The sequence below is a fragment of the Silene latifolia genome, chromosome 3, assembly GCF_048544455.1.
Source record: "Silene latifolia isolate original U9 population chromosome 3, ASM4854445v1, whole genome shotgun sequence".
In the NCBI taxonomy this organism is placed as follows: Eukaryota; Viridiplantae; Streptophyta; class Magnoliopsida; order Caryophyllales; family Caryophyllaceae; genus Silene; species Silene latifolia.
Genome location: NC_133528.1, coordinates 145,739,350 through 145,755,958, shown reverse-complemented (window position 1 = coordinate 145,755,958; position 16,609 = coordinate 145,739,350). Strand labels below are relative to the sequence as shown.

At 37.0% G+C, this 16,609-nt stretch overlaps 1 protein-coding gene and 1 long non-coding RNA gene across 4 annotated transcripts; both read left to right on the top strand.

The window, feature by feature from the left end:
* Window positions 1–231: 231 nt before the first annotated feature.
* LOC141648303 (subtilisin-like protease SBT1.6) lies at window positions 232–3,038 on the top strand. The gene has a single exon (XM_074456845.1). It carries the CDS (start codon window positions 336–338, stop codon window positions 2,664–2,666), a length of 2,331 nt encoding a protein of 776 aa, XP_074312946.1. The 5' UTR covers window positions 232–335; the 3' UTR covers window positions 2,667–3,038.
* Window positions 3,039–7,253: 4,215 nt separating this feature from the next.
* Window positions 7,254–10,565, top strand: LOC141648302 (uncharacterized). 3 transcript variants are annotated; one of them, XR_012545989.1, is made up of 5 exons: window positions 7,254–7,652; window positions 7,792–7,867; window positions 8,192–8,332; window positions 9,276–9,332; window positions 10,135–10,565. It is a non-coding gene; the product is annotated as an uncharacterized LOC141648302 (long non-coding RNA). The 3 variants fall into 3 exon arrangements; XR_012545988.1 differs by having other exon boundaries at window positions 7,254–7,715; XR_012545987.1 differs by having other exon boundaries at window positions 7,257–7,867.
* The last annotated feature ends 6,044 nt before the right edge of the window (window positions 10,566–16,609 follow it).

The following is a 16,609-nucleotide window of genomic DNA, read 5'->3' as shown; positions in this document are numbered from 1 at the left end:
GTTTTTTTTGAGAGGATCGATTTTTAGGCTGATACCATGTAAGATAATAGAAGGGAGATATTGTAACTGAATGAGGTAATTATTATTAATGAATCGGTTACATTATATAGTAAACCGTCTTGGAGGATAATCCAAGAATATTCCTAATATTCTGTAGGATATTATTATGATACATAATAATATCTTTTCTAATATGATAATATATTCTCTAATACTTACATTAATCACACTATTAAATTAATCACAAATTTAACATCTGAAAAAGACAATTAAATATCTTTCTACTTCAACACTCTCACTCTCCACTCCGCTCCACTTCCTCTCTTTTCAACACAATGTCCATCCCCATCCTCCTCCTCCTCTTCCTCCTCTCTACCACCACCAGAACCTTCACTTCATCCACTCCCACCCTACCCAAAATTACCAAAACACCCCTCTCAACCTACATAGTCCAAATCAACCCGACCCTAAAACCCACAATCTTCCCAACCCACACTAACTGGTACACTTCCCAATTCTCCCAATCCATCCTCCACACATACGACACCGTTTTAACCGGTTTCTCCACAACACTAACACCATCCTCCGCCGAAACTCTCCGCCGTCACCCCGCCGTCATTTCCGTCATTCCCGACCGCCGTCGCCACCTCAGCACTACTCGGTCCCCTCAGTTCCTCGGTCTCCGTATCCAACGCGGGCTCTGGTCCGAATCCGATTACGGAACCAACGTCATTATTGGTATTCTAGATACCGGTATTTGGCCCGAAAGACGGTCTTTTTCCGATCATAATCTCGGACCGATCCCGAACCGGTGGAAAGGTGTTTGCGAACCGGGCCAGAATTTCGGACCGAAGAACTGCAATAAAAAAATAATCGGAGCAAGGTTTTTCAACAAAGGACATGAAGCGAATATTCCGAATATACCCGGGTTTGGGAATGTAACGACGTCGTTTGATTATAAATCGGCTCGAGATGCGGACGGACACGGGACGCATACTGCGTCGACCGCGGCCGGGAGATACTCGTTTAATGCGAGTATGTCCGGCTACGCAGCGGGAGTAGCGAAAGGAGTCGCGCCGAAGGCGCGAATCGCGGTTTATAAAGTGTGTTGGAAGGAAGCGGGTTGTTTTGATTCGGATATTTTGGCGGGTTTTGATGCTGCTGTTAATGATGGAGTCGATGTTATTTCGATTTCAATTGGTGGCGGGGACGGAATTTCGTCCCCGTATTACCTCGACCCGATCGCGATCGGGTCGTATGGTGCGGTGTCTAAGGGAGTGTTTGTTTCGTCATCCGCGGGGAATGACGGACCGAATTCAATGTCGGTTACGAATTTAGCCCCGTGGGTTACGACCGTTGGGGCGGGTACAATTGATAGGAATTTTCCCGCGGAGATTCTGTTGAGTAACGGTAAAAAAATTAGCGGGGTTTCGCTTTATTCGGGTAAACCGCTGGGTAAAAAAATGTACCCGGTGGTTTACCCGGGTAAAACAGGGACACTGTCGGTGTCCCTGTGTATGGAAAATTCACTCGACCCTGAGTTGGTCAAGGGTAAAATCGTCATTTGTGACCGAGGCAGTAACCCACGTGTCGCGAAGGGATTGGTAGTTCAGAAAGCGGGTGGGGTTGGGATGATTTTAGCTAATGGGGCGTCTAATGGGGAGGGATTAGTAGGGGATGCCCATTTAATCCCGGCTGTCGCGGTCGGGGCTGACGAGGCGGACGCTATTAAAGCGTTCGCCTCGTCGAGGAACCCGATGGCGACGTTGAGGTTTAAGGGGACTGTGGTAGGGATTAGGCCGGCGCCTGTTTTGGCGTCGTTTTCGGGCCGTGGGCCGAATGGGTTGAACCCGGAGATACTTAAACCGGATCTTATTGCTCCCGGGGTTAATATTTTAGCTGCTTGGACCGATGCGGTTGGACCGACTGGTTTAGCCGGGGATACGCGTAGGACTGAGTTTAATATTTTGTCGGGCACGTCTATGGCGTGCCCTCATGTGAGTGGGGCAGCGGCTTTGTTGAAGTCCGCTCATCCCGATTGGTCACCGGCTATGATTAAGTCGGCAATGATGACGTCTGCTAGCTTAGTTGATAACCGGGGTAAGCCTATGATTGATGAGGCTTCCCCCGGGAAACCGGCTACCCCGTATGATTTTGGTGCAGGTCACTTGAATTTGGACCAGGCATTGGACCCGGGGTTGGTTTATGACCTAACCGATGATGATTATGTAAACTTTTTGTGCTCAATTGGGTACGGGCCTAAAACGATCCAAGTGATCACTCGGGTACCTGTGGTTTGCAATATGAAAAGGAAGGCCGCCCCTGAGAACTTGAATTATCCGTCATTAGCTGTGTCGTTTCCTACCTCAGGCGAGGGGGTTGTTAGGAGGACGTTTGTAAGGACAGTTACGAATGTTGGGGCAGTGAATTCGGTTTATAAGGTTAATGTTGAGTCGCCCGCTAGAGGGGTTATGGTCAAGGTTAACCCGACTACGTTGGTGTTCAATGAGAAGGTTAAGAAGATTAGCTACACTGTTAGTTTCATGGCTGATAGTAAGAACTTGAGGTTGGGCGATTTGGGTGCGGGTTTTGGAGCGATCTCTTGGTCGGATGGCTCACACGTGGTTCGGAGCCCCATTGTGGTGACACAAGTATCCCCATTGTAAGAATTCAGTTGTATGAGACGAGATTTACTCTCGGTGTATAATAGGGATGAGGAAATAGCAGTAGCCAGTAAGGTATCAGTAGTAACACGAACTCTGGTTTAAGACCGTCTTAAGTTAAGACGCAAGACCGTCCTAAGCAAGACGTACTGTAGTATTACCTTGGCTTAACCAAGTAGAGTATGCTAGTGTGATTTTATTTTGTTGTTTTTCTTCTTTTGTTGTGATTTAGGGATGTTTCTGTCAAATGATGTAATGTAATTAGAAAAAGATAAGACAATGTTTTTAAAGAGACAGAAAACAATTGATATATGCAAATCATAATGATGTTTAATTTCGAATCATATTTAATTTCAGATCATGTTTAAGACAGAAGTATCCGTCTTAAATGAGAATTTGTGTGCCTTTGTTTTAGCAATCTATTTAGCATAGTGAAGGTAACAAGTTTTGGATGTTATGGGGGAGCATATTGGTGTGAGGGGACAACACTAACTTTTGTGGGTGGATGATAACAGGATGGTTTATACCTTTATTAAAGCACCATATTCCTCCTAGTGCTTCACGAGATTTTTATGGTCATGTATGATTGGGTTTAGATGTACGAAGTCGATTTCGTTGGTCATGACTCATGAGCATAAGGTAGAATGTTTTAGGATACGATGTTGTGGAAGGCGCCAATAAGAATCGATGTTTCTGTGGCGGAGTGAGGACTGAGGACTAAGGAGTTGCATAAACTAGCATTCAATCGTAGCGGCTAGCTGAATCTTTAAACAGCGACCAGTTTGAACTTCAAAATCCAGATTTATGTAAAGGCTACCGAAATTGGGCCTATTTTCAGCTTATTTATAGCCTTGCTGGGCAAAAATAGAATACGCGGAATCAGAAGGCCGAATATAATTCGGCCTCATTTAGTGGTAGTCTTGAAATTCTTGTGTCTTCGTGTATGAATCTAGACTTTTATTTAGGATACGTATTGTATGACGTCATTCGGAAATAACAGTGAAGCCAGGAATTGAAATTAATAGGGACGAATTGTTTATGGTGCCAAGAGAACTCGAAAAAGTAGGAAGCTTTTTACTAAAAATGTTTAAATTTCATCTGCCAGTGGAGGTGAGTGCTCTTGCTAACTCCCTAGCGGCTAGCTCTACCATTGTTCGATGAAAAATGTACTTAGCCACTCAAAATCCATATCGGGAAAATTAAGCTATTATAGACTTATAGTACAACTAATATTCTCATATAAAGAGTGGCATATTTCCACCTTCCGTTTGAGAGTGCAATATGCATGGTTGAGGTCTTAAGGTATCAAAAGTCAGTCGTCTTTAATCTTTACCGTGTCAAATATTGTATCTGTAAGCCACATTTCACTCGTTAAGCTAACTATTGACACCTAATCTTACACAACACAAATTGTCTGTGTCTATTGTAGATTTGTAGCCTTTGTAAATTGTCAGGAATGTAGGGACAAAAATTATACTCACACAGCCACACAGGCTTCATTACACACCCTTAAGGAATGTACAGAGTCAGCATTTTCCGTTAGGGGACGAAAAATCTTAACAAGGGCAAATTTGGAAAAAGCTCAAAATTTTAACTAAAAATTTCGAGTTTTTTCAACTTAAGCGGGGCGATCGCTCCTGTTAGCTCTCCCCCTCACTCCACCACTAGAAATGTAAATAAACAAATTCTCAACACACTTTAAGCTGACTACTGAGTATTACAAATTCTCATTTAAGACGACATTATCTATCTTAAATTTAACACGGATCAAATATCAGATTTCATGTGTAAATAAGACAAATATATTGCTCTTCCTTACGCGTTCTGTCTTGAATTTAAAACAGATAGTGTCGTTTTAAGGGAGTCTTACTAAATAAATATAGACAAGTCTAAAACAATATAACATATTGTACTACTCATTAGTCAAATACTGAACTGAACTGAACTGAACTGAACTTATTAAAACTGAATTTAAGTCCCAAAAAACAGGACCTAAATCTAACACCTTTATAAAATGTGAGAACACCCATGTTACTATTCACTAATGAATAGTAACTTCTATAATGAATAGACCGCTGAACTGGCACGGGTATTGCAATCAAAAGATGTTCTACTATTAAATGTTCACCTTCAATATTAGTAACCCTAATCAATGTCCTACAACGTGCTGTTCTCGGGAAAAAAAAATGTTCTAAGGAAAAAAAAATTGTAATGAACTTTAATGTCAATGATTGCAATTACCTCCATAACAATCTTTTGTTTCAATACACTAGGTTACAAATGTACATAATAGTTATATGCAGAAAGACATTAGCGAATTTAAACTATCAAAAAAATGACATCAAAGTGATTAGGGTTTTAAAAAAACACAGCCACATATCCGTAAGTTCAAAGTAACCAGTATAATTTTAACCTAATACGTTTTAAAAAAACCCAAAAAAACAAATATTACAAATTCGTAAGAACAGGAGCAAATAATATAATTTTATAGAATAATAACATCAAACAATCAGGAAGATATTTAAAAAAACATAGCAAGTGACCATAACTTATAAGTAAAATATATGATCGAATAATAATAGTAAATACAATAATAAATTCAAACGATAAAAACGGAATTAATGAAAATATCTTGGGGGCCGCGCGCGAGAGCGCGCGGGGCAACCAACTAGTTTTCATTAAAATTATATGAACCACCAAATTACATACACAATCACAGTATGCTCTAGAACAATCCAGACGATACTGATAGATAATTTTTGGGTCCTTTTCCGAGCCCAGCCAAATCGACCCCGAATTTGCTTGTTGCTGCCCTATGAAGCAAGCAAGCAACTACTCTGGGCCCAGATTGCTTATAGGATACGTTGCTTTAAAAACATGTGTGTTTGTCAAGAATTAGGCAAAGGATGGAGTTAGTTAGAAACATTAACATGTTGGACAAAGTTGTTGATCGGACATATAGTATAGTAATAACAATGTCAAGTGTAACTAAAAGACATTGCTACCTCCTTAATTTTTGTTGACTATGTTGGATCATTTATGAAATTAATGTGTGTACTCTTGGACCCTCAACTGTCCATTCATAATTTATGTACTAAGTTCCTAAATTATTGTAGATGATTCTAGGTTTAACATAATTATTCACATAATTAGATGAATAATAATCTCAATTATTGGGTGATAAATCGTAAACGTTCTTGTCGATGGCGTAGAAAATTTTACCTTCCGTGCGAATGATCGAGTCTTAAGACTTCACAACTTTTTGTAATCTAACATAGAGAGGGTTAGACTTTAGAGTATATAAATTTTACTACAAAGTCATAGTTTTTGTTTATTATATAACAATTGGTCTCCCTTGTGACGGGTTACCATTTGTGACGGATATTTTGTGAGATAAAATGGTAACAAAATGGGTTAGTGGAGAAAGGGGACCACATGAATAGTGTTGCAGAGAGACAAAAAGTGGGTACATTGTGAGGTAAAATGGTATCCGTCTTCAGCTTGTGACGGATATGTCATGTCTTCAATGAGAATTTGTGATTATATAAAACCTCACTAATATTCGTTGATGATTCTCGAATTGACAATATCAATTGACAATATCATCCCACTCCAAACAATTGTTATCTATGCTAGTATGCTAGCTAGTACCAGGGGAGCGTAGCCAAAAACGAAGTTTTTCTTATCGTGGTTTAATATCTTTGCTAAGACAGTACGACCGCATTTTTAGAGACTTTTGATATACTAGGTGTTATTCGAAAGATGCAGAAACAGAAGGAGAATAGAAATACCAGTTGAAAACGAATTATAAGCGATCAGAAAATAAGAAACCCGTAAGTAGTGTCGTGGTAGAAGCCACTGCCTTGAAAACTATTTCTCCGGTACGACCGTGGTTGCGATCAGCTAGTGCCGGTAGTTCCCCAAGGATAACACTACAATCTCCACGCAGTTCCGCCCACTCGGAACTGTGAGACTTGGAACGAAATTAACAGTAGTACCCAGAAACTTTATGATAGACGAGAAGAAGAAAAGAGGAGTGTATGATTTTCTGTGTATGAAGGTGTGGAATAGCTGTTGTATTTATACAGCATTGCAGGCGGTTTTAGGAGCCAAAAACTGCTCCTCCATAAACGCCAGTCAGCGAGAGAAAGGGGGAGAGAATAACTCACCCACTAACAGCACTGACTTATTCCACTAACAGCCCATTAGACTGTTTCAACAAAACAGAAGCCCACTCGGATGCGGCCCAAAAAGATAGGCACAGCCCGCCGCAGGCGATTGCCAAATCCCAAATCCCGAATCCCGAATCCGGATCCGGGTCGGGCCGAGCTCGGGCACGGGCACGGCGCACGCGCGTGTGCGAGCTGAATTAAGCACCTCGCAAGGCTTCCACAAAAGCCTCCCACCCATGTTACTATTCACTAATGAATAGTAACTTCTATAATGAATAGTGTTATGGAATTGGGTCGGGCTGTTTTGTGCGGGTGATTTGAGCCTTGCTTAATCGGTTTACATATCCTAATGAACAGAGCTGAACTCTTTGCATTTGTTGGGGTTTTTGTCGGTTGGGCCAGTTGTTTCACGGAGGCTTTTTACCACATTTTATTTGGGTCGTCTTACATCCTTTTGTCCTCTCTTCCTTGATCAGCCACTCATTTCCCTTCTCAGTCTTCAACCATTTATTCTCCTTTTCTCCCCTCTTCATGTTTCATTTATTTCCTCTAGCAAATAGCAATTGTTTCTTCATCTTTCAATTATTCTATCAATTATTTGATATCTTGCTGATTTTAAACAACTCAGCTGTGGGATCCATCGAATTTTAATTCCTGAAGGTATGAAATCAAAATGGTTTTGTTCAATTTTAGGTGGTTTATTCAATTTTAGGGTAGTTGGTTTGAATGTTGCCGATTTGAGATGACTGCTTTTGGAGTTTTTTGGTGGCTCTCTCGGCTGTCGGAACACTTGACGAGTTTTCAACGGATAACCAAGGTTAAAGTCGCTGACCGTTTGATGAACCTTGATTTTTTTTCATTCTTTTGGACTTCAAATCAGGTACTTTGATCTTGACATCATAGTTTTGGAGGGAAGGGTTTTGTGTGACATTGCCTCTTCTTCTCTGTTTGTATAGGTTGGATACTAAGCTTGTTAGAGACCTTCCTTTGCTGCATCTTCTTCTTCTTCTTCTTCTAAGAGATAAAAGAGAGGTTTGTTTTTGGGTTTTCCTTCCCTTTGCTTAACAAACAAAAATTCATTCACAATCTTTGTAATAAAGATACGTCTATATATTTTTCCTTTTTTGCTTAATGTTGGGTATAATTGTTCACATAATTTAGTACTCCCTAATGTTTACGCCTGGTTATGGAATATTTTGTTGGTTTCCTTTTCTTATTGGTCTTAAATGAGCCTAATGGATTAGATTTTTCGAGATTGTTTGATTTTAGTTGCCCTTTATTAAGTGTAGTTTTAATTGTTGCAAGGTGTTATTTTGATTTTATTTGGAGGGTTTTAACTTGGATTTATGATTGCAGGTCGAGGGCTATGAAATTCAAAATTTCAGATAGGAGAGGTTTGGAGGGTCATCATAAAACGGCTTTGTCTTATTGAAGAACTCAATTCCCACCCATCCTCTTATTTGTTTATGGTATATTAAGCTACTTTTTCAGACGGAGGTATTATTCGCTTTTGGGTATTGAGATAACTAGACTATTACTCCCTCCCTCCCAATCATTTATTTACGTTTTTAGTCTCTGTAAACAAACAATTGAGACAGAGGGAGTATAAGCTTCTAGGTATTGAGATAACTGGACTATTACTCCTTCCTTACCAATCATTTGTTTACGTTTTTAGTCTGTGTAAATAAATGATTGAGACGGAGGGTGTATAAGCTTTTGGGTATTGAGATAAGTTGACTATTATTAATTTTGAGAAAGCTTGAGGTTTATTGGTTCATAATATGTGAAAGTTTGATCATCAATGAATAAATAAGCTTAATTGCTTACCTAAGGTTACTAGGATGTGGGTTTCTCCTTATTTGATTGTTTTCGGTTAAAGATTTACTGTTGTATATCTTATAAAAGTATTTTATGCAAACCATGTTTCAAAGATCGTCATTATTTAGTTGAGGATAGTCCATGGGGTGTGAATTTCGCTTAATTTTGAGATAATGGTGTAACTCATGGTGATAAGTTGTTCTCATAATTGCTCTATCTTCAAGTGTAACTTTTGAAATTGTTTTTTTTTTTTTTACTTTTTTGCAACTTCTTTAAGATCAGTGGAATTCTGCAAATAAATGAAGATAGCACAGGGAACCTAAACGATGGGGATGCAGTTAACAAAGAAAGAAAATGTTGGGAATGAGAGTAGATAGAGGTGAGAGCTTGAGGGACGATGATGAAGGATGGAGGGTAGAGATGTAGAAAGTGATAATAATTGAGATGAGAGACAGATGAAAGAAAAATAGTTGGGGTTGGTTAATGGAGCCTCAAACGCAAATTCTTTAACTAAAACTTTCCCCTGTTAAATGCATTTCACATTTGCAAGTTTAGTGATAAAGATTATTGGGTTCTGTGTAAAGCTTTCTCATGCCAATTTTGTTCCATTTTCTCATTTCAGGGGCATCTACGTTCTCAGCTTCAGTCTGGCAATGAAGAGAGTGCAAATAAGAAAAAGGTAAGCTGGTGTGCTCCCTATGTTATTTTTTTATGTGTTTTTGTAAATCCTCTTTGTGGAAAGAATGCAAGCCTGGTGTGACTTCTCACCTCAGAAGTGCCCATACTTCAGTCCATTTCCTATGTCCTGGAACATGCATAAAACTAAGGTAGCTCACACATTTTTTATGTGTGGCCAATTCAGGAGCTAAATTTTGTGTTGTGATTTCAGCCCTCGGGGTATCTGTCCTATGGTATCACCTTTAGGGCCCCTTTGCTGCGAAAGGGTGTGAAATGGTGATGGGTATTGGATACAACTATATTCTAAAAACTTTCATGTTTTGGTTTAAAATGAATTGTCAAGGTGTTGGACACATTGTACATCAAGCTGGTGTCGGGATGTTGGACGCGGTTATATTATGAAATCTTTCATGTTCTTGGCTTATAATGAATCGTCGGTGTGTTTGATTTTGTTTAGATTGAGAGAGTGGGGGGGAAGGAAAATGTATGGGTACCCTTTAGCCAACTGTGTGGAGGTATGTTGTTGGATGTCCTATGAATGTTTACACATACGTCGTCTTAGATAAGTTGCGAACCTGTAGTGAAATGTCATATTGAAAGGATTTGGTTTTAACCGTGTCATCAATCATACTCGAAGTTCCGCCCCTAGATATATTGTAAACTAGAAATCCACATTTGTTTGTAAGTTGTTTTGGAGGGGCTTAAGCATCATGTTAAGTTGTTTTGGAGGGGCTTAGGTATATTTGGTTTCAGTGCATCCTTTGTTTTCCCTCACTGACATTGGTTTAATTTTTCAATTGCAGCTTCATGTTATAATTAGGTTTCTCCTCCACCCATAAGTCCATGTCTGCTTGTTTTATTTCCCCGTTGGTTTAGAAATGCAAGATCATAGTGGTTGTTTTTGATCGATCTATTGTGTGTTGGATTGTTTGGAATGAAGCTATGTTTACGGACATTATAGAGATTGATTATTTGATACTCTAAGAAGATGTTAGAATGATTCAGATGATAGTGCCAAGACAAGATGCGCTTTGTAAGAAAGTTTCATGTTATAGGAGCCTACATTGTTTCTTAGTTGACTTTGGCAACAGTGCTTGTTTATTAGTCATACAATTAAACTTTATGTTTATAGCCTTACATTATGTAATTATTTAATTCTGCAATAGTTAAAGAGAGGGACGAAAGTTCACTATTAAAAACGTGAAATTGGTTTTCGTAGAACGCTTTTTACATTCTTCTCTTGGCCTTCAGTTAAATTTGGTTGAATTTCATCGAACGTTCGGTTTGCATATTTGGCACTGCGCATCACACACAGCCTACACTTTGGGGAAAAAACGAGAAAGAATAGTAGCTAAGTCTTCAAAATGCATAGTACCATTAATAATTATGACAATTAGGAACTAAAGGAACATAAATAACATGGAATATACTTGTGCAATCCTTATATACAATAATCAGTAGTAGTAAGTTTACGCCAACTTTTAAGAAGTCTCTAAGTGCTTTATGTGTATAAAAATGGGGGTACGCCTTAACAACTATCCTTGTTAATTAGGATACGACATACAACAATATATACGATTTTTAAGCTTTCCGTCGCAATCTTTATATGGACAATATTAAGGGGGATAAAAATTCTTACGCAATGTTGAGCAAAAGAGCTACCAAGAGGGACTTACATGAAAGCTATAAGGGAGAAGGAAGGGGAAAAGGATGAAGGTGGAGACAGAAAATAAGGGGAAAGAAGATGAGGTAAAAAGAGGGAAATAGAAGGTTGCGAGGGAACGAGGAAGGTGGGGAGGAGAAATGGGAAGATATGGAGGAGTACGAGGAAAAATGGGAGGAGGTATACTATAAGAGCAGGTGAAAGAGGAGGGAAACATAGGATATATAAGAGGATCATGGCACATGGAAGGTATAAGGGAGGAGGAATGGAAAAGTTAAAGAGGAGGATCATGAGGATGAAAAGGGGAGGTGATTTAGGATGCGACGACGTTGGAGAGAAAAGAGAGAGAAATAGAAGGACAAGGGAGAGGGAGATGAAGGCGGGAAAAGAGGAAGGTGAGGAATATGAAGGGTAAGGAGAGAAGATCGAATAATATGAGTAGAAAAGTGAGGAGGTGAGAACGCGAAGACGTTGAAGAGAAAATGGAGATATAAAAAGAATGAACTGTGAGAGAGAGAGGAATCGGGGAAAAAAGGGAGTAGGAACTAGGAAGTGGTAAGGAGAAAAGGTCAAGTAGTATGAGGAGAAAAAGGAAGAGGAGTAAGAGTAGTAATAGGAAGAGAAATTATTAAAATGAGAAATTAAAATAAATAGAAGGAAACTCGACTAAAAAAATATTAAACCTATCAAGTTTCTTTTTTATTAATGTACGGTTATCGTCCTTAAAATCGACTAAACAAATTTATTAAACTCGACAATCTTAAACCAAATGTCATTTTCTTAGAAGAAGCATAAGGTAACTGATGGAGGAGACATAAAAGGAGGCGGGGAGCCACGAAAATAGAAAGGGGGGCTAATAGGAAAAGGGATAAGAAGAATGATAAGAGGGAGGATGATGAGGAGATGACAACGCTAGAGAGAGAGAGAGAGAGAGAGAATGGGGGAAAGGAGATGAATAAGGGAGAGGAATAAAGGATAAAATTAGGAAAGGGGGAAGGGGGAAGGGGAGGAGAATAAGTAGTATGAGAAGAGGAAGCAGGATAATGCGGATCAGGAGAAGGGATAAGGGATGGAGGTCAAGAAAGAGAGTAAATGAAAATAAGAGCTGGTAGAGAAAGAAGGTAATGGAAAGATACGAACGATAAAAGGAAATGGAAATAGGAAGGAAGAGGGAGGAAAAATGGTATATGGAGTAGTACTAGGAAAGTAAAGAGGAGGGGGCAGGGGTGATGGGGTAAGGGTATGAGGACAAGCAGTAGGAAGAAAAAGGAAGAAGGAGAATTTGGATAGGGATGAGAAAAAGGATGGAAGTTGATAAGGAAAATGATGAGAAAAAAGATAAGGTAAGGGAAAGGAAAATGGAAGGATGCGAATAATAAAAGGAAAGGGAAATGAGAAGGAGGAGGAGGGGAGAAAGGGGATCCGGAAGATAAGGAGTAATACGAGGGAAAATGGTAGTAGTAGGAAATGAGGTGATTATAATGAAAATAAAAAAAAATTATAAATGAACTCGACTTAAAAAATTGAATACAATAAACTTATTCTACTTTATTTTTATTGAGAAACAATGTTTTGTACTAAACGTTTTGTCTAAAACAAGTTTATTTGGGTGGTGTGTGTAGATAAACCTACATTTTGAGTGAAACTGTTTAGAACTTTCTAAAAAACCAATCCTTAAAGAATATCTGTGTAATTGGATATGTGTTTACTTTATTTCGCAAGTTACAACATAACACTAAAATTTTACGTATTCCATGTAATTCTATTCTTTAACAATTAACCATCTAAGCAAAGACGTAGCTATATAGGGATATTCATGCTCTTAACAAAGTTAAATAAAGTACGAATTATTTACGAATGGTTGTAATTTTATTTGCAATCGATTCAACCATCAAAAAATTGTGATCGGCACTCAACATGTACAGGCAACCGAACCCAATAAAGATACGTTATTATACACACAAAATGTCAAAGGTTAAAATATCTTGGGGGACCGCGCTCTTTTGCGCGCGGTGCAACCAACTAGTCAACTGAAATATAACGAGACGAGCCAATAAATCAGGTCCGGTTAATAATTGATTGTATGTGTGTGTTGACGTGACGAGTAACAATTTGAAAGGTGCAGCTTGTTAAATCAATCAGATGGGCCTGACGTGAGTGATATTGGGCGGGCCTTAGGATGAACCGAATAGATAGATATGCATGCCAAGCCCATTTCTAAGCTCTTTTTTTCTAGACTTCATTTCCAACTTCAACTTTTGGGCAATTTGCTCTAGCTAACAACACTTTACGGTTTGGTCTTGCTTCAAACGGACTATTTTCGTCTGAAGTAATAAAACAGGATTTTGTAATCATTTTATAGCTGAATGTGACCACTATTGAAAAAACAAGTTACCATGAGCTGTAAACACTGAATGTATCATTGTGATTAAATTTAACCATAAAATGATCACATATACTCGTTTAAAGCTTCAGACAAAATGTAGCCGTCTGAAACAAGAATTTATTTCAGTTTTACTTCTATTTTTAGTTTACACAAGAATATAGAGTGAGATGGTTCATGAGAATATATAGTGAGGTATTTATCATCCTAATTAAACCTTAACCCTCTTCAGCAAACTCTAATAATAGTCGACCGTAGACTTAATCGCTTAATCTCCTAATATTTTAACTTAAGACGATATTAAGCCGGACTTATTATAACTAAAACAAGAATTGAATGAAGCAATCACTATCAATGTCAAACAATAATGCATCTACCGAACTATGAGTCTCATACCTACCAAAACCAAACCCATGATTTCATCCACAAATAAATTGTGTGTGTATTTTTTTTAGTGTGGATATCTCATGCCTCTTATCCTCTTTTGTGTCCTTTAGGATTGCATCATTTATGTCACCAAACTATATTTAACCTCCTCCTCCTACCCACCTTACTTTTCCTATCTTGCGCCCTTTACGCATACTACCTACACTACCCGCTTTCCTTTCCGTTCTTTTGAACTGAAACTTTCCGAGCTGAACTTATTTGACCGTAACTAAAGTAAAAAATAAAACGAAATCGAACAGAACTTATAAAACCTGAACTAAAATAAGCTGAAATATAGTCTGAAAAATAGGGTCTAACCAACTCGATCAAATTTGTAGATCAAATTTCGTTATCTTTTCATTTTTAACCAACACGATCCTATAACTTAGGTGGTACGATCAAATATATGAAGTTATAACTTTATCAAGTTAATATCGAGTATACGGTCTTATTAAGAGTCGACTCAGTTGAGGCTTGAGAGGTTTAAGTTTAGACAATACTTCGTATGAAGTAATAGGGTTCTAAAAATTGCCAAGACGATACTCTAATATGAATGCTTTATTTATTTGCTACTCTTTCCGTCTCAATTATTTATTCATCATGAGCGATATTTTTCAAGGTGGACAAATTGTTGAAACTAAACGAAGGGAATATTCTGTATATGATAAAAAAATGCAAGATACTCCCTCCGTATCACACCAAAGGTAACACTTACTATAAACAGACGTACCACACCAAAGGTAACATCCCTTATTTGGCCAACAATATTACCAAGTTATCCTTAGGCCCTGTTCTTTTGGACTTAATTTCAGTTCTTATAAGTTCAGTTCAGCTCTATTAAGTTCAGTTCAGTTCAGTTCAGCTCCATTCAGTTCAGTTCAGATCAGTTCAGTTCAGTTCAGTTCAGTTCAGCTTAGTTAAACATTAATAATACTATTCTTATTTTATATTCTTACTCTTATCATTATTATTATATTAATCTATTTAATATTTTTATTATTATATTAATATATATTTATTATATTTATTATATTACTATTGTTTTTATTATTATTTTTATTATTTTATTTATATTTAATATATTTATTTATTATTATATTATTATGATTAATGACAATATTAGTAGTATAAAGTATTAATAATAATAATAATTATTATTATATTATTATTATTATTAATATTGATATATTATATTTATTATTTATTAATATATTCATTTTGATTAATATTATTAATAACATATTTATTATTATTATTATTATTATTATTATTTATATTTATTGTTAAAATTATTTATAATATTTATATTATATTATACTTATCGTATTTATTTTTTAATTATCATAATTAATATATTGTATTATTTAATATTATATTATTATTAATAATGTTATCATTTTATATTACTAATATATTATTATTATTATTATTATTACTATATTTATTATTACTAATATATTATTATCATAATTAATATATTGTATTATTAATAATAATAATAATGAATAATATTGTTATAATATTTATTATTATTATTATTGGTAGTAATTTTATTATTATTATAATTCTTTATTTTCGATTCGATTCGATTCGATTCGGATCGATTAAGTTAAGTTGATTGAATCGATTCGATTCAAATCTATTAAGTTGATTCGATTCGATTCCATTAAGTTGATTCGATTCGATTCGATTCAGACAATTTCAGTCCAAAAGAACAGGGCCTTAGACCCTGTTCTTTTGGACTTCAAGTCACTTAATTTAAGTTCACTTCAGATCCTATAAGTTCGATTCGATTCGATTCGAGATCCTATAAGTTCGATTCGAGATCTAATAAGTTGATTCGATTCGAGATCCTATAAGTTCGATTCGATTCGAGATCTTATAAGTTGATTCGAATCCTATAAGTTGATTCGATTCGATTCGAGATCCTATACCTCACTTAATTTAAGTTAACTTCAGATCCTATAAGTTAAGTTAAGTTCAGATCCTATAAGTTCAGTTCAGTTCAGATACAATAAGTTCAGTTCACTTCAGATCCTATAAGTTCAGTTCAGTTCAGATCAGATAAGTTTCAGTCCAAAAGAACAGGGCCTTATACCCATTTGATATTTACATAAAATGTCATTACATACCCCACCTTCCAACCCACAATTCTACTCACAATTACATACCCCACCTATTTTTTCCCCATTTTACCTTTACTTTTTCCACCTTTTCTTAAATACTCCATTTTTCCCTACGTCACCTTTGGTGTGGTACGGAGGGAGTATATATATCATCACATATTTAAAATGCCGGAGTACTTGTTTATAAACTCGTTCTGATAAATTAGGTAAGAAGGGTCAAACAACTACCGTACGTGGCCCTTGGGTCACTTTAATGAGTCAAGAAGAAATGAATGAAAGATGATCTCAAGTCAATTCTAATCGCACGTTAAAATGTAGGACAAGATAACAATTGGGACCCCTTTGCATAACATCAATCTTAATTCTTAAATGGCATAGATTTACAGTCGAGTTATTTGTTTCGGGTTGTATAAATAATTAGATAACGTTAAATTAAATCATTTTGCGTATATGATGATGTAATTTACGTAGGTCTGAGTTTGGTGAATTTCTGGTTCCGTCTTAACTCTTAAATAAGGTGTGTCGAATTATTTTCGAGTTAATGGTTATATGTTGGTCTGAATTATTGAGATATTTGGTTCGATCGTTTGCCTGCTGCCCTACCGACTACTTCTAGTATGGTTAGGTACATTTGCATGGTACGCCCGTTTCAATTTTGGTGTTGTATTTGCATGTCGTGG

What these genes read in the sequence shown, in the direction of transcription:
- LOC141648303 (XM_074456845.1), top strand. Translation starts at nt 336, where the DNA reads ATGTCCATCCCCATCCTCCTCCTCCTCTTCCTCCTCTCTACCACCACC.